The 23,688-nt window shown below is 35.7% G+C and overlaps 1 protein-coding gene across 1 annotated transcript in view; it reads right to left on the bottom strand.

Moving 5' to 3' along the window:
- The window catches only part of VPS13C (vacuolar protein sorting 13 homolog C (S. cerevisiae)), an 87,329-nt gene that overhangs the window by 48,637 nt on the left and 15,004 nt on the right, over positions 1–23,688 (bottom strand). The window contains exons 8-34 of the mRNA XM_009994514.1: positions 23,327–23,436; positions 22,575–22,634; positions 21,909–21,968; positions 21,147–21,227; positions 18,251–18,308; positions 17,347–17,474; positions 16,371–16,477; positions 15,549–15,720; positions 15,028–15,090; positions 14,365–14,500; positions 13,728–13,822; positions 12,276–12,418; positions 10,717–10,909; positions 10,463–10,577; positions 9,991–10,127; positions 9,163–9,289; positions 8,397–8,514; positions 7,934–8,060; positions 7,536–7,614; positions 6,466–6,602; positions 5,758–5,911; positions 5,260–5,336; positions 5,044–5,103; positions 3,268–3,421; positions 2,459–2,575; positions 1,095–1,198; positions 615–782 (exon numbers count right to left, since the gene is read on the bottom strand). Of these exons, the coding sequence (XP_009992816.1) occupies positions 615–782; positions 1,095–1,198; positions 2,459–2,575; positions 3,268–3,421; positions 5,044–5,103; positions 5,260–5,336; positions 5,758–5,911; positions 6,466–6,602; positions 7,536–7,614; positions 7,934–8,060; positions 8,397–8,514; positions 9,163–9,289; positions 9,991–10,127; positions 10,463–10,577; positions 10,717–10,909; positions 12,276–12,418; positions 13,728–13,822; positions 14,365–14,500; positions 15,028–15,090; positions 15,549–15,720; positions 16,371–16,477; positions 17,347–17,474; positions 18,251–18,308; positions 21,147–21,227; positions 21,909–21,968; positions 22,575–22,634; positions 23,327–23,436 (3,080 nt within the window). The remainder of the gene's footprint in view (positions 1–614; positions 783–1,094; positions 1,199–2,458; positions 2,576–3,267; positions 3,422–5,043; positions 5,104–5,259; positions 5,337–5,757; positions 5,912–6,465; positions 6,603–7,535; positions 7,615–7,933; positions 8,061–8,396; positions 8,515–9,162; positions 9,290–9,990; positions 10,128–10,462; positions 10,578–10,716; positions 10,910–12,275; positions 12,419–13,727; positions 13,823–14,364; positions 14,501–15,027; positions 15,091–15,548; positions 15,721–16,370; positions 16,478–17,346; positions 17,475–18,250; positions 18,309–21,146; positions 21,228–21,908; positions 21,969–22,574; positions 22,635–23,326; positions 23,437–23,688) is intronic.

Raw genomic sequence — 23,688 nt, 5'->3', positions numbered from 1 at the left:
AGGGTCAAAAACATACTAACTAGTATAATCCACTCATTTTAAACCCACCTCTACTTCTTCCTTCATAAGCTACAAGATTCTTTTACCTCATTAGCTTTTGGGGACACATACAATTTTTAAAGCTCCTCTTTGTTTCCAGTGAATACTAATTCCTATTAAAGCCAGTAGTAAATGAAAGAAAGTCCACTATTGCTTTATTGAGAAAGTCAACATTAGAATACTCGAAGGTACAAATGTTTAATTGTAGTCCTCATAGCATCTAATCTTGCAGAAAGTTTTGCCTGTAATGTTAGCTCAGCTATGCTTGCAATGAACTGAAGTTTCTGACAGGGTGCAAAGGGCAGTGAACACAAAACCCCAAAAAAATCTTAAGCTTTTCCCTGTTTCCAAAGCAGAGGGTAGCAAGTGACCCACTTGCTCTGAGTGAAGTTTTTTGGCCTTCAAACTAGTTAAAGGTTACTTATCAAAGTATTTAATAGTACACACAAAAAAATTACACCTATCCTTTCTTTTTCAGAAACCAAAGTTAGCACTTCCTGAGGTAGTGGTACAAATGCAAACAAAACTAATGTGTGAAAGCAGCAGAAACACACAAAAGAAAAATAAAGACTTACCAGAAGGGCCATGAGGAATTTGTGAAGGTACACTATCTGAATGCAGCCTACTTTCAAAGATATGGCACCATCCACTTTTGACATGTCAGTGTAGGCTTCTCCCTCAGTAGCATCTGGATCTAACGTCAGATTGAAACTGAATACTTCATCTCCTACTATAGACACAGCCTAGAAAGAGAGAAACAGTACTTATCAGCCATCAGCAGCTTCTAAAAAGGTACTTAACACAAAGAACAACTAAATATATCATTAGCCTATCAGATGTACAAGTTAGCGGAGGTGGTTTATTAAATCTTTTTGGACATCCATTCTTCTAATATGAAAACTATACTGTACCATGCACCTTATTTGAAATGAGCTATTCATAACAAATTAAATAGTTTAAGAAGAGTGGAATAAGAATATGTATTACATTTCACTTTTATGCACACAAAAACTAACCAAGAATCAAGCAAAACTTAGAATCTTATAGTTGAGTACTTTTTTATGAATGGTCCTTGAATCAACATCTGTGACAACTATGTCTTTGAGTCGGGCAAAGAACACAGCATGACTTGGCTGAAGGAGAAGAGATGAGTCAAGACCTGTGGAGCATAAAGAGAGAAACAGAATATTGCATAAGAGAAGTAACACTAATGTTCAGGGTGGAAACACATAACACCATGTGGGGAGGTGAGAAAAGTCAGACATTGCACATTGCAACAAACTATTTTGTTAACAATTTGCTAAATTCCACAAGGATTAAAACAACAAAAACCAAACAAGACCCACACAAAATACCAAAACGCATTTGATTCTCTCCTGTTTCCAACTTAAGTCAGATACTACATCCCTTGCTGAAGGGACTGTAAATATAACTGCTATACTTCATCCAAGGCATTTTAATCTCCCTGTATCTCAATCAGAATATTTCCCCAACTACTGTAAGTTCTCCAAAATAAAAAAAATTATTCTAAGTTGAGGAAATAGGGACTTTTTGCATTTTATCAGTCAGACACAGAAAATAAGCATCTTGTCTAGAGTTCAAACCCAAGTCTATACACTGTATTGTCTGTTATCCAGCTTTGAGAATGTAACCATACTTCAGCTTTAACAAGATAAAATCAAAAACTCCTAATACAGATAGTCTCTCCCTATCAATTGCATCTGGAAAGAAATTAGATACTACTCATAGAAAAATACTCAAACAATAATCCATCTCTTAGTAACCAAGCCACTGAGTTCGTTTACAGAGATTTTCTGCCTAAGAAGATGGCACTATACTGTATTTTAATACAACATTTTTTGCATACAAAATCTTCTGCAAATGTGTTTTATGTTTTAGAGATGGGTGGAAGCAAGAGACTTCTTATGAACTGTATTATATATTCTTTTTTATATATATTATATATTCATACATTCTTAAATATTTATACTAAGAGAAATTTTTTGGCAGCTGTTAGGATGCCAGTTATAGCCAAACTTGGAAGTAAAACTTCCCACCCACCAAGCCCCAGAATTACTGGTAGCCCCTCTAAGGGGCAAAAAAAGAATCCAAAACAAGAAACCCAAAACAAACCCTAAACAGAAAAATGCTTAGTACAACATCAAAATCCACCCACAATCAAATTCCTTCAAGACATGAATGTAATTACCTGAAAAGTAGTATGTCACACTTTTCTAGCCAGAGGCCAAAACATTATGACAGACAAGACTGACTTTGAAAACAATACCACAAGCCACGTTTGTACAGATAACAGTAAAACCAAAGTCAGACATTGAAAAATTTCACCTCAAATATCTTTTGAGCAGTTGTTTTGAAACTAAACTACTACAACAGTTACTGCTAACAAAGAATTTAATACCTTGTATCTTGATCTCTGCAATGTTCGTTTTTTCATCACAAATATTTAAACAGAAAGCATCCAGCTTGGCAAAAAGCTTGAAATCAAAGACATCCTTATCCTTGGAAGGTCTAGCCACTACAAATGAGAGGGGAAGGATTTTCAAGGTAAATGTAATTAATATTTTCACTTAAACTCCTGAGTGTATTTGGTTATTTTGGTCTAGGGTGGCTTTTTTTGCATTCAGATTCCTTAATTTTGTTTCCTATGGTTTCATTTATCACCACTACTATAATTAAATCTGTAACATTCCACCTTAGAGCAACAAGTCTTCCTCTGAAGGCAACTCTACTGATAAAAACAAAACCTGTCAGCATTTGCTCGTAAATCTATGTCTGATATTGCTCCCACCTAGTAATGACTCTCTATTGGAACAATTTTACATTTTTTAAATGGGGTAATTGCTGGGCTAAAAGCAAATAAATTGCAGAGTACAGTTATTTTTAACATGAAGTCAATAACTCAATATGTTTACAGTAGAGTTTTTTTCAGGCTAGTATCTCTTATTCCAAGATCCTAATGTAGGAAGTTCTCTCTTAAACTTCAATCTGATAAAAAATTATAAACCTTGGAAGACTATTTCAGGCAACATTTATGATGACAATTATTGGTTTTTTTTAATTCAGTGCTCCAGCCTGGTAAGCCACAGTGACTTGAGCTTTGATATTTACCTCACAATACAAAAATAACCACATTTCTCCAGATTTCATCATTTTGCCAACATGTAACACATCCTTTCAGAACCATCACTTTGACAAATTTAACTGTACCTGTCTTCAATCTAGTGTCCTCTTCTTGCTTCTTGTCTGTAGTTGGTGTGTCTCCAGTGGTGTCACTGCGTGATGGACTAACAGCTGCTAGAAAACTGACAGCAGACATTAGGGCCTCGGTATGCAGTAGGAGGTTCAATGATGAAAAAGACACCTGTGGAAAACATGGGACTCCATTTAATAAAAAAAATAAAAGTGTATGAGCTGGACTGAGGTTCAAAAGCACCTGATGAAATATAACTATTTCTTAGAAACAGAAAAGCTGCATGTGCTACCAGCAACTGGTCCTAAAGGAAAAAAAGCTTTCTGTAAAGCAGAAAAATTATCAACGTAGAAAATAAGAAAAACCTAACAACCACTCAACAGCTGTAAGAGTTAACCTATAACCTCTTCAGTACAAATGCAAAGTGATACAAAATTAATTTAGAAGCATTGATAGAAGCACTAAATGAGTGAAAAACTCATTGTGGAAAACTGCATTAAGTGGAAAAACCTAGATAACTAAGAGAAATACACCTGGATAAAGGCAGTCTAAGCTAAACCAGGATTCAGTCTTCTCAAGCAATATCCTCTGTCAAACACAGACTCATCCAGGAAGGCTCCTGTGATAACAGAGTACTACATGAACGCATAAGTGGCAGGTGGCTCCCAGGCACTTAGTATAAAGGTTTTTCTCAATAAATCCACTAAGGGAGTCCAAAAGATGAGTTAAGTGCCTTCCACATTTAGTAGAAGCTAACTGCTTCAATGGGCTTGAAATTGGAAAAAGAGCCCAAATGCAATTCTTCCACACACAGTCCCATCTAAGAGTTGCAAGACAACACCTGATGATGTAGAGAAAGCCGAGTTCTCAACATCAGCACACAAACTGAAGTCAGTCAGCTGAGTATGTACATCCATCTCAGCAGCACTGGAGTAGTAGAACTGACATCCCCTGCTGTGGCTTCAGGAACCTGTTCTTGGCAAAAAGACTTCAGCATTCCCTAGACTTCCCTGATGAAAGATATTTCAAAGCTATCTGGTGGCAAGTGAAATAGGTCAGTCTTCACACAAAAAAAATGGCAGGCAAAATAATGCCATAAAATTAGAATGGGAGAGAAGTACCTATGATGGAAAACTAACAGCTCTTTATAGTTTATTTTCAGAACGCCCTCAGACACTGTTTTTCCTTAGATTAAAATCTTGAAAAATTCTTGAACATTAGTGCAACAGTCAGAACTTAGGTAGCTGCTGTCTAAAAAACAAAATTCCCTATATTACAATGCTTCTTAAGAAATCAAACTGTAATTCTAGAGGCTATGGCAAAATGAGATGTTCTCAAGACACATTTCAAAGTGACAAATTAGAACATTCTGCTGTCTGGCCTCCCATCACAAAAAACAAAACAGAACAGAAACTTATAGTTGGATATAGACTTCTTAGTAAATTGAGGCACCAGAGTGCTCATTATGTGCCACTCACAATGCAAAGGAATTGCTTGACAGGAAAGAAAAAGAATTCTAGACCCCACTACATTTCCCACACTGGAAATTCAGACCTGACAATCTCACATGGATGGGAACACGAATCCTCATGTAACTCTGCATTCTATCCACATCAGCTGGCTAAACAGCTAACATGCTGCTCTTATATTTAGTTGTATAAAAACTTCCAAGTATGTTTTAACTCTTTAAGTTTTCCTGCTGCAAGACTGGGCCAAAAACGCCTTACCACAATTGCTCCTTTCTAAGCAAGCAAACCAAAAGAAAATAAGCAATGGAATCTGCAAGGACTCACTTGAATCATCTGTTCAGTGTTGTCAAAAACTGTCTGAAAGTGTGGCCCATTTCGGTCAGCCTGAAAATAATTATTTGCATGTAGGTTAACATTAATTCCAACCAGTGACTGTTCTTTAGAAGATACAAACAATCCACTAGCTCTGAATAGTAGGTTTAAGATCATATAATATATAAAAGTGCCCTTTAAAATATTTTTTAAAAGCTTTATGTATACCTTGGTATATTCCACCTTCAGAAGGTCTAAGCCAGGCTTATCCGAGGAACTAATCAGATGAATGGGTGCTTTTTTACCTGTAATATACAACATGAAATACACAAGAATTAATGTAATTTCTGTTCTTTCAGGCAGCCAAAGAATTTGTGCCTTGAAGACAGGGATTAACTTTCAATACCATTTATTAAAATACACTGCACCATCAAATATGAATCACTGTTTTCTCTTTGTTAGGTCCAAAATGGCAAGTCTGTACCTCTTGAGCACTAATGATTTATTTATCTAATAATCATTATGGTGGGACTCCAGAGCTTATCAGCTGCACCAGGGACAAGTCCTGCCAATGGACAGTTGCATGCTAAGCACTGTAACTGGAACACTGGAACAACATTTGGATTTCAGTGAGCACAAGAGAAAGGAGAGTCACAGTTTCAGAAAAACTGCTATATATATATGCTTACATACACACTAGAATACTTGACTTCCATTGATTATTACCTCCAATTTCATAGTAATCCAAGCTTATTTTCTTTAAATAAGATACAGTTGCTAGATTATAGGTTCTGACAGTAGCTTCTGTCCCAAGATGCATTACATCAAATACAAGAATCGTTTCCTCAGTTTGCCTTTGCCTGGTGAGCTCTACTAAAACCTGAGTGAGCAAGAAACATAGTTATACCAGCACATGTAGCACTCTCAGTATTCAAACTAACACTGAAAAAAGTGCAAAATTAATGCCTTGCCAGCCTTACTGGAAGCATTTTATTACAGAGTTCAAGTGTAAAAAAAAACACAACATTGTTTAAATATAATAAAAAAATATTTTTGAATTTCCTCTTGACAAGTGATCTGCCTCAGTGTTTATTTTTTTTCTTCCAGTCCAGATTTCCCACACACCCTTCTCCCAAATTATGACTTCATACTATTATTTTCTACCAAAAATAGTCTAGTAAGAGGCTTATTTGCTGATTTTTTTAAATACATACATGAATTATGCATGTGTTTTATTTACATACATACCAAATATTTAGAAAAACTCATACACAAGATACATAAGTAATACACATAGAAATATATATATATATGCATGTGGGGTTTCTTTCTTTGGTGGTTGTTTTTGCATCCACTAAATCTGAAGAACACTGGTAATTGTTGGAATTTTAAAACTGTATTCTTCATGTAGAATTTAGAAACTTAGAGACATACCTCCTTAATTTCAAACTTCAACTGAAGATCTGTCAGTTCCTCTTTATCAGGCTCCTTATTTATATCTTCTCCTTTAATTACTGAGCTGTCAGTTGGTTCAGAACCTTCCTCAAAATCAAAATATTCTTCTTCAGAGTCTACAGAAGAGAAGCAACTTCCTCTTTAGTAAACTTTATCCAGAAACAAGGGTAAATAACCCACCTTCTCTTCCCCATTCCAATGGGATTTTAAACTGCAGGAACAGTTTACACTTAAGCTGACAAAGTACACTTTCTAGATCTGTACTGCTTTCTTATCCATTGGATGGAAAGTAAAGAAAAAAAGTCTTTTTAAGTAAAGCACCAGAGTTTAGCTGCATCATTAGGCATTCAAGAACTCTTACAAGAAAAACCACTTACAACAAGCTCCAGGAAAGAAATTTACCAGATTGCACTATAGTTCTTTAGAACAGCCATGGAAGCAAATGCTCCATCCAGAGTGTCAATACCGTAATTTGATTTGTTATTCTAGTTGTGCATTTTCAGAAAAAGGAGGTTAATGCAAAACGCTCAGGACAGTACACTTGATGTAACAGTCCATTTTTGGCTGCTTAACCCACATATACACATCCTCTAGACCAATTACTTCACCTTTTTGATGTGCCCACCCCAAAGTACATGTCCTGCAGTGGCAGCAGCAGCAGATCATTTTTTTTAGATTTAAATCAATTCTGAAATAACAGATTCCTCAATACTCCTTGCTAAAAAGATGTCTCATGACATCTGAACAGTTAAACCGGTTTGCTAATGACATCCTAATACACTTGTTATTAGTAGCTCATCTACATATGAAGATGTTTCTTACGTATAATGTTAATCAATCCCCCCTATAATTTTTTTCTTTTTTAAAAAAGCATGTTTATTAGTCCCAGGTAACATCAGCATCTTCATTAAATCTTCTTATGCACTTGTAGTTAGAGATGATCAATGATACTCATCTTCTAGCACGTTTTAAGATCCAGCCAGAAAATGTTAGTTACTCCATAAATAATGACTTTCTACTTTTACAAAGGTGTATCTGTAGCTTCTTACCTGACACCATTTCTGCTAACAACTGGGGTGTATTAAGTAACCCTTTACCAACAATGGGAATTGTGGCAACAGCTGGTACCTAGAGGGAAAGGGGGGGGGAAATAAAAATCACTACTTTACAGTTTGCGTAACTTGGTACCTTCAGTCGTATTTTCTACTGATGATGCATAATTGACTTTTCCTCCCCCATACTACTTAGAAAGGTCAGTATTGCCAAGAAGTCCAGCATCTTCTGATGGTAAGCCATAAGGAAGGCACTTTGCTTAATGTAGTTAGGCAACAGATCTCTTATTCCAAGTGAAAAAGACCACACACGCTAGCAGACAGGCACACTGACAGTGATCACTTTAGTGACGTCAGTTTTTTAATTTCCATTTTATTAGTACTAGTCACCTTACCTTTGTGCTTGGAATTGACACAGACTTCTGAGGAAATGGAATGCTATCTATCAGATCAAAAATTGCCTTCATTTTCTGGTCAGACAGTCTGACATGCACCAAAGGAAGTCCTCCTGATACTTTAAACCTTATTAAAAAAAATAATTATTAAACTCCAAAACAACATATACACACTAATGATAGATTTAAATCTTACCAGTATCTATACTCATATATTTAAGATCACATCACAGTAAAGCTAGTGATTCTGCATTAAAAACAGGCCTTGTACTCAGTTTTAACAGTGCAGTTACTAACCAGAGAGCTATTACCCAAAAGAGGTTTCATAAAAAGTGATAAATTACTTCTATTTCTTAAGTTAATACTTCCAAATTATAAAGTGTAACTGAACCTTTGGGGAAAATACAGCTTTCTGTAAGTACATTGTAACTAAAAACAAGTCCTTTCAACATTAATATATTACTTTGCCATCCTGGTATCTCTTTCCACCATTGATTTTGCCATCTGCACATGAATATCCATAGGCTGTAATATGTGCAAAGTTGATGGATGTTGAAAACGGGCCTTCTTCCAGTCTTCACCTGCAAAAGTTCAGTAAATTTAGATGAAAAAACAGAATTTGCTAATTGCTTCACTTAAGGTATCATTAAAGTAATCAAATGGCATCCCTAGCAAAACATTAAGAACCCACTCACAAGCTAGAGAAACAGCAATTTGGTCAAAGCATTCTAAGAGTTTTTGTATCAATTTTCATTAGTTCTTAACACTATATGGTCTTGGCAGCCTCAAACCAAATTCTATACTATAAGATGCATCTAAATATAGCACTCCAAAAAAAGAGTTAGCTAGATAAATAGATAAGACAGATAGACAGCTACACAGATGAATATAGAAGAGTAATCCAGCATTCTATTGGCTGCATAAACTTAAGTCTGAACAAAGTATTAAGGCAAATTTTAGCTTTATTTTCCTGCATATGATGGAAAGCATAAGTCCTATGCATTTATATTGCTTGCTGGCAAAGTAAAGAGGTGATACACAAAAAACAAGCAGCAGTGTGAAGAGAAACTAATTACTTAGTTCACAGTTTGATACCAGGTATGTATCTATCTTCTAGTTAACTACTGATTTTGGTTTGCCTTTTTTCTTTAAAAAAACATATTTATTGGTTACAGGTAAGCAGCCTTCATCAATCTTTTGATTAGACAGCAACTGTGTTGTTTTGTTACCTGGTCTTCCAAAAAGAAGTTGCACATTTTTTATTTCCACATCAAACTTGTCATAAGCTTTGTCCATAATCTCTTCCAAAGATGAAAAGTTAGAAGATTGTGCATTGCCTTGATTTATGCTGTTCAGCTAAACACAGAAAGGACAAGATGAAGTTAAGTTCAAAACTTACACACTTAATTTTAGTGAAGATGAAAAAGATGATTCACAAGGAGTTTATTACTGGCATTTGGACTCTTTCAGAGAAGAGATCTTAATTCATTTCACAAGTAGATTTATTTTTTTGCTGCTTCTATCAATCCACTTAATTCAAATTACGTAAAAATGATTTTTGTTTTCATTTACAAGTTTACTGCTGGAGTACAACTAAAATAAATATTTAGTCAGTCACCTAGCATAAAAAGTAAATTTTTGTAATATGTCCGTTTTATAGGAAAAGAGAATCAATTTTGAAACTCCAAGAGAAAAAATACATTATTTTTTTATTAATAAAAGGCTATTGATTTTGCAAAAAAGGAAAGAGAAGCTCGTGTGTTTTCTGGAAGAAATGAAATATATTCAATTATAAGCTATTAGAAGCATGATTGCAAAACGGAAATGTTTCCTGGGAAGATTAACTAGTACTAGTATGCCAAAGACAACTTAAAAGCTCGAAACATTAAGCAAATTGCTGACCCAAATTTGTTTGGTAAGAAATACAGTAAATTGAAACACATTCACACAGATTATCATCTTTGTCTTCTGAAAACAAGATAGTTTCAGATGACAGCTATGTTAATAGAGAAGACTATTTTCTTCCTCTGAGCTTATAAGAGAGGTTATCTATATACCTGAAATGTACCAAAGTCCAAAATCAGCAAATTTGATTTTTCATGGTAAAAACCTGTCTGTGGAACCACAAGGTAGGAAGGCTTCAGATTAATCTTCAAGTCAAGGACTTTCCGCATTTCAATAATATGAACTAATCCTTACATAAAAAGAAAGATACATTAAAATTGAAAGGCCATTCACAAGTAAAACATTTGTGCCAGACAACATATAAAGAGATGCTATCTATCTGAAAGATAACACATCTTGAGTAAAGACTTAATTTTGTACTGTTCTACAGATTTCTCATGAAGCTCAGTGCTCCTCTTAACAAAACATCCACTAATTCTCCAAGTCAAAAACTCAAGGAAAAAACCCCATCATACTCTTTGGCCAGCAATCAAAACTTAAGTAATGCTTCTAGAAAATCATACTGAAACATTTTAAGACATTCAGGGAGGGATTCACCTCAGTTAAGATTTGTTATTATCTTACCTGTAGCAGTTCTTTCCTTGATTTCTTCTAGCTTCATCAATGTGGCTGATGTTAATCTTTCAAGATCCATTCCCTTACTTGTTTGAAAGAATTCCACCATTGCATTTATTGTTCTCTTTAAAAAAAAAAAAAGATAGATAAGAATTATCAATATACACAGAAAAGACTGATTTGAGAAAACTCAAACATAGATCTTGACAGAGCAAAGAGAAAGAAGAATCAGAAAAAGAGGTAAGAGTTTTGGTTATACTCACTGCATCATATTTTATTTCCACAGGCTGTGATTCAATAGTAAGACTCTGGTCAGCAGTACTATCCTCTGGGTTAATGTTAAACTCTATGTTAAGTAGAGAAGATTTGCTATCCCCTATGGAAGCCACAAGAGATGGCACAATGTTTTCTTGTCTCAGGCCTGTAACATACCAGTTTTCAAGCTTCGCTTCAATCCTAAAGATGGTGAATAGTTAAACACATTACGTTAGAATACACAATTCCATCTAGAAAAGAAAAGCAAGATGAGAAAGCCATCCATAAAGCCAACTATTACTAGTTTCACAGAGCTAACATAGCATATGGTTAAGAAACTGTTACATTAGTAATATAGAAAAATAAATAAGAGGCACACTGTTCACCATAACACATGGGTGATGTTTTTTTCTACCTTCTGTTATCAGCAAGGTGGACTGAATACAACTTTCAGCTGGTGTTTTAAGAGAATCAGTTGCAAAAGAAAGGCAGAAACTTTACGCTACAGGTGAGAAAGAACAGGAATGTTAACTGCTGTCTATTGATTCCAAAAATCAGTTACAGACTTGTCTGGGTGGAAGTGGGTATTATTTACTGACAGCTTCCCTGGCAGTAGTATTAAATGGAGTCAGCAGAAAAATGCCTCTGAAAGAAAGCCATGTGAACACCACCAAACCACACAAACTTCCTTTGTCCTTAGAAGTACCCATTCGATACAAAGTGATTTTCCACCACTGAAATCCCTGACTTTAGGAGGCAACACAATTTGAGCATAATCATGTCACAAGTCCGGCTCCATTGAGATAACGTAATTAGATTATTCCAGAAACTTCAAATCAACAAAAGTACCTGTTCTACTGTTTCAGTTTTGTCAACTAAATTATACAGGATGCATTTACGTAAAATATTCCCAAAGCTCTTTTTATTTTTGTGCAGCATTCAGGCTGCAACTTTAGTATTCCCCCAAACTGTTTTTAGCAGAAATATCTCAAGAGTCAGCAGCTGAGCTAGAGAGCTTATGTAGGATGTCAGAAGAAGGAACTGAAAATGAAAGCATGAAAGGTGCACAGATGCTTTTTCCAAACACTGAAAATCTTATTTATTGACTTAATCATCCAGTCATTTATCTTCAATATTTCTGGTGTGCCCTCTCTTGAAACACAGGAATGACTCAATTTCCTACATGCTGGTTAATCTTCTGCCCACAATACAATGTTTTTAGTTTCTGTGAGAAGTAAGCAACACAACCAGTAGCTTGGTTGGAGTGTGTTAGACCATTTCATACTGCTAGGGTATCACTTCCCAAAAGCAGCATTCAGCACTTAAACTTTTGGATTTAAGAAAGAACTTATTGTTTCTCACAAATAAGAAATATTGTTAATTTCTTCACTCTACCCTATTATTCACCAAATTACATTATCATTAATTTTAACCTAGTGCAAGTGCACAAGACCCATAAATTTAAGTCAACATACAACATAATGTACTGCCCAAGAAACAATGTAAAAAAGTCAGGAAAGGGGAGGGAAAGATGTTCCTACAAAAATAAAATAACCAATGCAATTACTTAATGGCTTGTGCTCCTGGGCGCTGTGATATCTTGGTACTCAGATCAATTATCTGTACTTTAAGAGTTTCTGCCACATTCTTGTCTTCTTTAATTGTAAGAGAAGTGCTTAATAGCTTCAGCGTCACAACATGGGCAATATACTAGTGAGAAGGACAGAAAACTGAAATTAGTCATCTTGGTAGAAATAATTTTTCAGAACTCTTGATTTCAACAAATATAACAAAATGTGGTACTTAAAGCTATTCCAGACACCTAAAGTAAAAACATATCCCTACCTTAACTTTCTTTAAACCATTATCAGTCATTTCTTTAACATAAACCAGTGTAATTCAACAGAAGCAGAGCAGATAGAGTCTGTATCTCTTTGAAGGACTCAGGGAAAGTTGTTTGTTTTTTTAAACCGTGACAGCAAGTGTACCTAAACTAGAGTCAGTAGAGACCTAGCAAGATCAACAAACAAAATCATCATAATACCATCAAATAACTACATTTTAGAAGACACCACAGGTCATCTCAACCCTTTTAAACAATTCTGAACTTTGCTGTGTAAGGCACAGGTAAGCTTAGAATCATTACATTTAACAAGATTATACAAGTTTGGTAAGTTGGAGTGTTGGGAGCAGGGAGGCCTGCCTGTTGGGAGAAGAGACATGGTCCTTGAAGGAAAGGCTTGTTTTCTACTTTCTAGCTTTATTCCTGTTAGTCCTGTAAAGTTTTATCTTTTATTCCTTTGGTTAACAAACTAAAAAATATCTGCTACAAAAATGTTGGGTTTTTTAAAATTTATTTTATGCTTTCCTTCATGTAGCAGAGCAAAAGTACTAGAGCCGAAAACTCCCAATATCAATCATTAGGACAAACATCTTAATAGAAACATAACATGATTCTTCTAACAACAGCATCCCTGAAAGTTACAAATAATGTGTGAAACAGAAAATAATCACAGGCTAATATTCATCTTTACAAAAGCAACTATTCAGTTATCAGAATGAAACTGACTTTGGATTTTAAAAAAGACAAAAACAAAACCACCAAACCCAAACCAAAAATACCAGACTAATTTAGCTTTCACTACAACGGGTGGCAAGAAAGAGCTGCAATGAAAAAAACTAACATTGAATCTTTTTTCATTTACAGTTAGCATTTTTAATTCTCTTCCAAGCTGTAAATAGGTACCTATTATTCAGTGTCTATTTCTTCTAAATCACTCCAGATTAGGGTTGTGCACAAAGGAGAACACCAAAAAAACCATCACCTATTCTTTGTGTTTTCTGAATACTTTTTTTTAATCTTCTTTGTACATTCAACATAGATTTGACTTGCATTGACACACATTTTACTGCTTATCTTAAAGCTTACATGTACTCGAGTGTTGGGGCTTTTTTAGATTTTTGTTGTTGTTTTGGTGGTTTGTTCTTTTTTTGTTTTAAACCATATGAAGTTGCTTACCTGCTTTGGCAAGGAAAGGTGATGAGAGCTGTCACTATATCCAATAGCAGTAAAAAGCTTAGCCTTCTCTTCTGGTGTCATTAATTCGTCAATAGCTAAAATCCAAAGAACCCATAAAAACTTGCACTTTAATTAGCAACAATAAGCATTTTTTCTCCCATCTGTTTTCTACTTTACTTGTTCTGACACATTTATTTGATTCTTCATATTGCACTAAGTTCCATATTATAAAACAATTTACAAAGACACAGCTACATACGTAGCACAGAAAATAATATAGTTTTTATTACAAGAAAAAACATAATTCCCAATGAAGGGAACAGCTTTGAGGAGTAGTATTACTGCTGGTTCAGACAGATCACCAGAACACAGTATTCTAATCATTGCCTAATACACTGCAGCTATAAGCTACATACCCTCCTCCTTGCCAAGGTTCTGAAATGCTCATGGCCATTTGCCAGCTCAATATTCAGGAGCAGGCAGTAATGCTATACAATGGATCAATACTGCATTGCACTGTTTATGTCATACTCTCTCCTTCTGCACAGTAGGAAGCAGAACATACCTTAACATTTTATTAATGTATATAAAAATTGAAAGCCTCTATAGAAGTCAGTGCATTACAGTCTGCACTTACTTTCAGGAACAGCTGATTCTTCATCTTCCTTTTTCCTAGATTCTTTTTTAGCCCAGAATCCACTAAACCATCCGCCACTTTTTTTTCCTGCTTCAGTGGTTTTCTTCTTCAGTAGTTTTTGTCCTGATCTTATTGTCTACAAGGCATACATTAAAACAGATAATTAAATTAATCATTATATATGTTGATTTTCTGTAAATAATGCAGGTACATATGCATGTGGAACAGACATTTAAGTGACAGACAGCAGGGATTAAGAGCACTTCAGTGCTGGGGCAGAAATGTGTGGGTGTGGGTGTGTGTGCAGAAACAGGCATGTATTACTTCTACTTTTATACATTTCACTAGCATTTAGACTACAAAAAGCCAGAAACCACATGAAAAGGGGGTATTTAAGAGGACATAAGAAGAAATTACATTCCTTAAATCGAGTAGTAACAAACCTGGACTGATCCTGTACACTGTGCACACACACTAGCAGGTTTTTGGAACTGGCTTCCAGTCTGGAAATTGATATACTCTTGTCCCAGAAGGATGGGAAACTTGCTTTCCCACTTCCTTATCCTATCCTACTCATCAACACAATTTTTTTCAAGATACTATCATGACAAACACATCCCATTTGTAGTGTTATAATATTTTTGAACAAAAATTACTTCTTACCTCCACTTGTGCTTGTTGTCTTGCTAAGATTATGTTGAAGACATCAAGCTTTCTTTCCAGGTCCTGTAAAAACATATGATGAAATCATTTGCCTCTAAAACACACTTGGGCAAGGCTCACCACTAGAAATTATCTACCAGCTCCTTTTTATTTACACTCCACTGTCTTTCTAGATCTGCTCCTTCTTTCAAGGGTACATCTTTCCCCCTCCCCCATGAAATTCACTACAACATGAAACCTGATGTTAGGCAGTCTATTTTTCTTAATAGCTTAATTCTGCTCTTCATCAATTGCATCCAAGTTCATTAACACGTAACCAAAAAGAATTTATGTAAATGGTAATTTACTAGTATTTATTCCTTCCACAACAGGTTACACTGAACTTCAAATTATAATAGCATTTCCATAGAACTTACCGTGCTCTTACAAAATCACCAACCTTGATTACTGTCATGTGTATTTAAAGAATTATTTCATCAATGGCCCAAAACACACTTTCTTCAAAGACAAAATCCACATACCTGAATTTGCCTCTGTGTCTCTTCTGACAGCTTACTCTGTGTCAGTTTGTTCTTGTACGTATTTTTGTAACTCTTCAGTAGCTGCCTATGTTGTTTGATGTTACTCCATGACCACATTTGAGTATGTCTTTTGATGTGAACTTCAAGAACACTGTTACCTGCATATTTCCACCTACAATAATTCCACACTTGTGAGCAACTTCTCATTTGATTTGTGCATTACAACTTAAAAGTTACAGAAGCAGCCAATTAAGATGCAAACACTTTGTTCGCCACGTCATTGGAGTAACTGTTTATTAAAAAGTTCATGGTTTCAATATTACTTTTGAAAAATGGACTAGGGCTTATATTTAATGCATGAAGAACTATAATACTGCATTGGAAACTTGGTCTGTAACAGGATTAAGTACACTTAAGCATTTTGATAATCAGCATCAGTCAGCACTTAGAAAGAAATCCACCAAAATGTGTATCAGCTCAAAACTTTAAAAACTACAGCTGACATACATGTTTCTCTTCTAATACATACGCTAATATTTTTCTTTAGTCTTTCAAAACTACATTCTAACTTCTAGACAGAATATCAGCATTTTGTTCAGAGATTTTGGGGACCAAGGGTAGCTTTTCAAGTCAGATTTTCATCACTTGGTTCTTTCACGTGTTGTCTTCTGCAAGCCTTTTCTAGTTGGCTAAGCAAAGCTCTGTGAAAGTCAGTGATCTATGCAATCTAATTTTAAAACCACATTTAACCACAAAGGATAAGGAAGAGACAGGAGTGAACTCCAGCATCTCCCACAGACTGCATGAACATAGACAGCTTACCATTGTCTGGCATTTTTATGGAGAGGCACATTTGGCCTAAACCTTCTGTACGGTACGTTGCGAACCATGTAATCTATCGACTCCAGAAGATTTATCATGCTGAGGTACTAAACACACAACAAAAGTTCCTTAGCTGAGGTTCAAACTTTGTTGCACACATACTTCAAGTACATGTATACCATGGTCTTCAGTATTCACTAAACTGTACAGAAATGTAAGCCTATACATTTTCATAAGAATGTAAAAGTGGGCCAACTACACCCATCACTCTGGAAGGGCACTGCCAAACGATCTTCTGGCTTCCCTGAAGCACAAACACAACCATTAGCCTGCTCAGCACCAAGTCTCAGGCTTTCTCACAGTAACAATATCCTCTTCATTTGTCAATACACAGTTTCCCCAGTTTTACAACTGACTGGGTTTTGGTTAACCCTATTGGTTCTGTTCTGAACTTGGATTACACTCTGACATCAATATGAACTAAAAAGCTTCCTAGCAAAACTAACTCAATAACCACTGAGTAAGTAAAAACACTAATACTGCTGGGGAGTTATCAAATACTTCAGCAGGCTTTTTGCCAAAGTCAGTATACTAAATTTCTTCCCACTCCTGCTTGTATCTTGGCATCTCTGCAGTTAAAATGCTGGCTTACAGTTTTGTAAGACAAAGGCTGCTCTATTCCATTCTTACTGTGACAGGAATGCTACTGGAAGGGCTGAATACGTATCAGATGGTCCCCAAAGGGTCTAGAGATAACAGGGTCACAGTGCCAGGACCTAGCAGCAGGAAGTGACTGTTACACAAAGGGTAACAAATCCAGCACTTATCTAACAGTTAATGCTAAACAGTTTAGACACTCCCACATAGGCAGAAAATCCCCAAAGAATGTTTTCCAACAAAAAAAAATAATAAAAAAAAATCCTACAGTTCATTACAAACTGTGAAATAGAGGGTAAAAGACACCAAGCTCCCTTACCTGTGGCTTTGTGAATTCAATGGCAATTCTTTGTACTTCTACATTACAATCAAGCTTGGGAGTTTTTAGTTCTACTTCTGCATATGGGTTGATATACAGTCTTGCAGAGGCTGACACTGGTCTAAAAACTTAAAATATATTTAAAAACCAGCAATTAATGTTATGTTTATAAATAAAGTATGGAAAACAATATTTAAGTACTTACTTCTACTTACTTCAAACACCGGGTACAGATAATGTGTATGCTCAAAATCCACAGAATCTGGCTACTATTTTTACCAAAAATGAAGCTACCCCAGCAGTAGTGAAGGAGCACAAGCTCTAACACATTCTTTTATTTTTAGGGTTTTGTAAAATCATTAGTATGGGTAAGGTAGTATCATAGTGGGGGTCTGCTACAGGCCACCAGACCAGGAAGACTAAGCAGATGAGGCCTGTGTAGATAGATATGAGGAGTTTCATGTTCACAAGCCCTAGTCCTCAAGGGGGATTTTAACCACCCCAGTTATCTGGTGGAGGGACAACACAGCAAGGCATCAGGAACACAGGAGGTTCCTGGAATGCATTTACAACTATTTCCTTTTCCAAGTGGTAGAGGAACTAACGAGAAATGATGCTATGCTGGACCTTGTTCTCACCAACATGGATAGGCTGGTGAACTTGAAGCTTAAAAGCAGCCTTGGCTGCAGTAACCACAAAACGATTGAATTCAGGATCCTCAGGGGAACAAACAGGGTGTGTAGCAAGCTCAGAAGAATAGACTTTGACCTCTTCAGGAATCTGCTTAAGAGGGTACCAGAGGATAAAGCCCAGGGGGAAAAGAAGCCCCTGCAGCATCAGGTCAGGCTGTTGTAGAGTAACATGCTCAGAACAGTTTAAATTCCTTCCTTCCTAGTTTACTTACTGTACTGGTAATCTTGAGGCTGGTGACCACTAGAAGGAATTCCTCTTTTCAGCTGGTCCTGTAAAGGAATATGATACTGTTCAGCAATTGCCAAAGAGCACTACTCAGAGTTCTCTAAGCTTTGAGTAAACCAACATAAATTCACATAAATTTTGCAACGGCCTCTAAATGAGGCATCCCCCAAATGACCATGCTCATATAATGCAAGACTTAAGAGTGAAGGGTTTAAACACATCATATTTAAAACAACTCTAAATTTCTCACTTCAAGTGGAAGGTTAGTGCAGATTTTATTCAACTTATATCTAAATGTTGCAATAACAATTATTGTGTATAAACTTAGAAGTTTATAGCTCATGTGTACACTCAAACAAGTAGCATAGTAGATCAACCATTTGTTTCTTAGCTCCTTGAGGGTACCAAAAGCAGCTATTCACATTTTACCTTTCCTCATTTTTAGCACATAAGGAGCTTGGCCCTTCTGGTACTCTGCAGGTATGAGAGGTATTAAAGACAAAAAGAACTCAAGAAAATAACAGAATAACCCAAGAGGACTCAGCAACATCATGCTAGAACCAAATCTTAATTGTAAATGACGTCTATCTAATGCTATAATTCTTCTGCAATTCATTGAGAATGTTATCTTCATGCCCAAACATTTTACATAGTTTCAGAATTGCAACCTCATTCAGGAGCACGAGATCACTTAAAGCAGGAGACCTGCTTTTAAGAAGGTGCACATATTAGCTTTTACACAAAGGCAGATGAAGTGCTTGCTCCCATATTTCATAAAAGACTATCAATATAAAGAGTTGTTTTTACAAGACAAGTATTTTGTAACTACAATTTTCTTTAACCTAATCCTTTTCCCAGTTACTTATTTAAAAACTGAGGTTTTTTTATTATGTAAAGGGTCCTCTTCCTCTGTATTTCAAGCTATTTCTTGTCTGCTGACCTATATCAATAAAAGCTAAAGTTAAATGAGATTAAGTATAAACCAGCTAATTTCATACCTCATGTTACATAAATATGAAGACTGCTGTATGAAAGTAACAGATTGCTACAGATTACACAGCTTATTCTTACTACCACATAGACCAATTGGCCACTACGATAAATCTGATTTCCTGATAATGCTGCTTAAAATAAAGACCAAAACAGCCTGTCTGGATGGAAGACCTAGCTTTCCAGGAAACAAGCTACACTAAAGATTATGTATAAAATGTATTCAGGTATTTAATACAGATGTTACTAAACCAGACATGTTATTTGCTATTTGTTCAGTTCCTGTATTGGTTTTAAAATTCTGAAACAAAGAGGACTTTAAAAGTGAGAGAGAAGAATCACACAAGTAGTCGTAAGCTCATGGTGACTTCCATCCTTTCCCTGTGCTACTTCAAAGTTTCTCAAATGTGTTGTGAGCTTGTTCCTGCTCACATCCTCTTACCCTTCTAGGCACAAGGACACAGAGATGACTAATCAAGATTGACAACAGAAGTCATCAAACTGTCAAAAGGCATGCACAATTAAAAAAGGAAACAAGCATTACCGTACAGGGGCACAGAGAACAGCTGTATATCCTGTATAAACACAATGGGTCAAAAAAGTACCATTTTTGCACAGAGAGCACTTACGCCAGAAACAGAATGCAGATACACTGAAATCATGCACTGCACATCTAACCTTCTCCACTGCAAAGTGAGATTCAAACACACTAACAGCAGCAATCAGATGTCTGCTGTTGCAATCAAAGTGATTTGCTTCCGTAATTGGTTCTGAAGTTTACTTTCAGAACCTAAGATATTCAGTAAATGCACTACTCAACAGCTCACTAGAATAACTAACTGTTTCTCATTACCTTTTAACCACATGAATCAAGTGGCCACCAGAAATAAACTCAGTGAACAATAATGGTGCTTTCACAACTCAGAAATCCTCAACTGTTGTACAGCAAGATGAGTGTGTCCCCAGCCACAACTTCTGTCTATGAAATCACCCTATTCGTACCTCCAAAGTTCCCAGTTCCTGTTCTGGCTTAAGGGATAATACAGCAATGAAATGAAAGCAAAACAAGTACTTCTCACACTTACAACATACAAGTTGCAGTATATTCCACACTATCTCATTTTCTAAAGTCTTCATTATTCAGTCCTATTGTGCATTCTATATCTAAAGCTGTGACCCTTTCTGTCTGTCAAGCATAGCATACTCATTCATCCATCCATAGAACTTCTTCTACTAAAGTCTTCAAAAATTTTGCCAAAGCTACTTGTCATAAGGGTTGTTATCTTAAACAACTACTACATTAGCCACTCCACAAATTTTTAGTGTTGTGTTTTTTTTCGTTAGATCTGACAATGGATACCTATCTACCTGGTTTATTAAGAAGGAAAAAAACAACAGACTTTTGTTTTAACATCTTGTTCTTCTATCTGGCTTCACTCTATTGGTTTATTTCAGCCAGGCATCTCAGGCAATCTGGATCAAGTGATACAAATTTCTGTTCTGATCAAGACCTAATATTCTGAATTTGTATTAATTCTATGTTAATTTACTAACTCAATATTGCCTTTTCCATTACAGTAACTATGTAATAGTTATATATCCCAGATATTTAGTAAATAGTACTGAGTAAACAGTATGAAGTCAAGATGAATATGCCAGTAAACATGATTTTACAGACAATTTCTGACCATTTGTCAAACCTCTAGGGGTTGATAATATATCGAGTTCACAAAACATATTATCAATGGTGCAATGAAACAACAATGACCCTGGTACCAGAGCACAACTGACCATAAGTATGAGGAGTGGAGTAGAAATTAGTATGGTGTAGTTTTGAATACTAGAACAGCTATAGAATATAGTACTTTTTAATGTATTTTCCTCTACGTTACCAGTATTTGTTCACGGGAGTCATGATAATACATTTCACTCTGGATGTTCCAATAAGCACTGAGGCTGTCCAGGCATAAAAGCTGTGCAGGAAATAAAACATTCAACAGATTCCATATTCAGTTTTCAACCTATTCTATGAACTTAGCTTTTCATTTGTGAAAAGAGAAAACAAATGAAAACAGACTAGACAGCAAATCCACCATTAGCACTGAGATATGTTTCATCGTATAAGAGTATATTCAAAGCACAGAAATTCATGGACATCTATTAAATACAGCTCTAGAGTGCAAGGGTACACAAAACCAACATTCGGTGTTAATAAGAACGCAGGACTATTCAACCCTTCTTATATAATTCCTATAAATTTCTTAGATCTTTGCATACTCCTTCCAGCATGGGATGAGGGGACATAGAGAAGAGAGATACTGCTTAGATACCAGAATCCCAATTATGTTAGGCATACAGACTAGAGTAGGAAATAGTAATCTGACAACCTATTTAAAACCATATTTGTCATGAAAACTTGCATTTAATGAGAGGATCAGTGGTTGCCTTTAAGGGAAATAATTTAAAACATGGAGCTGAATGCTATGCATTACATAAAGCCTGTAATTTGTGCTCTACTTCTGTTGAAACACATAGCAAATTTAATAGAGAAATCACAAAGCAAACTATTTATCCACTTAATTTAGAACCCCAGATTATTTCTGTGCAACATCAGTTCTCTCTCCTGTTGTGTAGGAAAAACAAAAATACATTACCTTGTATATTATCCTTGCAGCTTCATTCAGAATAGAAGGTGTCCAGTTCTCATTTGTTGTCTAAAAGTACAAAGTGATTAGTCATTCTGTGCATCTTATTTTATGCACTTGCAGTTTTATCTTATACTTTCAACCACACAATGCATAGCCTTGGTGCTACCTGATTACAGAAGTCAATTTCTCTAAGCTTCACACTCACAAGTCAAAATCCAATATAAAATTTGCCCATTTATTTTGATTTTCCACTCCTTAAATTGCCCATAAGTTCACTAATATCTACGGGAAACAGGTTACTGGAAATTTTCTATCGCCCGTTTCTCAAGAGGCCTGGCAAAATACCATATTATTTATCATAATGATGTGATGTTTCTCCTGTTTTATTTATTAGGCCTGGAAATAAACCATCCTATGAAAGTAAACATATTCGATTTTAACATTCACTTGAATCATAACAATAATTCACACATCTCAGAAAGAGTCATGTTCTTCTGTTGTCTTCCCTTCTGCTTGCAAAAACATCAAGTAGTATCTGCATGAATAAAAGACTGTCTTCATTTCCAGCTGTATCCATACCATCCTTACATCTTCTTAATACCTTATTTTTCCTTTCTGCTACTGCCAAGTCAAGGACAACAAAACCATCACATCCATGCACACACACATTACCAGTAAACTAAGCTCGCTCAACGTCATTCCCAAGGAAATCGGACACTGGGGATCTGTGATCTGCAAAAACAGAAAACCAACAATTATTTCTCTTGCTGCAAGCAGAGATGTATCATTTAATTCAAGTTTACTGACATCCTGAGCTGTTTTGAGGATCTTCCTTTGCTTAGTTATTCTAGCTGAAGCATTCTCTGAGGCATTTTATTACTTCCATTCTTCCCAGCTTTTTTAATTTAGTTTCTCTGAAAATGGTTCCAAAACAGTTGTAAAAGTTTAGAAACAGTCTAGATCAAATGCTTTTACTTTACATCCAATTATCTCATCACAAACTGCTTTATCAGTTTCCTAAAGGAAGCTGGAAGCAGGGTAAAATAATACCAGTTTGGTTCATACAAACATTTTTATTTATCAATTTTTTTCAATTTTCTGTAGCCCACCCAATTTCTGCCATTCTTGACTTTAGCCAGGACATTGAAAAATTCTGTATGCCAACACTAATATATGATGAACAGCCACCATCCATATTTAGTGAGCAAGGTACCACTGGGAAAATCAGACAAGAGAATACTTATTTCACCTATCCAAAATATTTCTGCCTTTCAGGCACATCTGGTGTAGTTTATTTGAAGAGGTGCAGAAGAAATCACAGCAGCTTTTTCAAGGTGGCTGATAACAGTTTTTCTCCATGGACTGGACAATCATGACTACACTGGAGTCCAATTTAAAATGAAGCTAATGTTCCAGTTACTTACATCATCTTCGTATCTAACATGAATGCCTGTGATTTTGACTTGCAAATTTTTTATAACTTGAGTTGCAAGCTTTTCCAAGAAAGTATCTTTCTTCTCCTCCTTCGGTCTGTCTAGAACAGTAATTGAAAAACAGTCAGCATTCAATGTAGGGGTTGCGTCTTGAGTTTAACCACACCAAAAACTATACATCAATATTTAAGACTTCAGTTTTAACTTATTTACATTACATATTTGCTTTTTTTTCCTTTTGTGTATATCCATAAAGATGTGACATTACCTGTGTGTGCACAACACCACCACAAGAAAAGCTCAGTCTGATTAGCTTGCAGTAAGCTCTGGTTTAGTATACTTCTCTGCACTCT

Source organism: Chaetura pelagica, unplaced genomic scaffold (genome assembly GCF_000747805.2).
Source record: "Chaetura pelagica isolate M959 unplaced genomic scaffold, ChaPel_1.0 scaffold222, whole genome shotgun sequence".
Classification (NCBI taxonomy): Eukaryota; Metazoa; Chordata; class Aves; order Apodiformes; family Apodidae; genus Chaetura; species Chaetura pelagica.
Note: the sequence above shows the minus strand (reverse complement) of the source record. Positions and strands in the feature narration are given on the sequence as shown.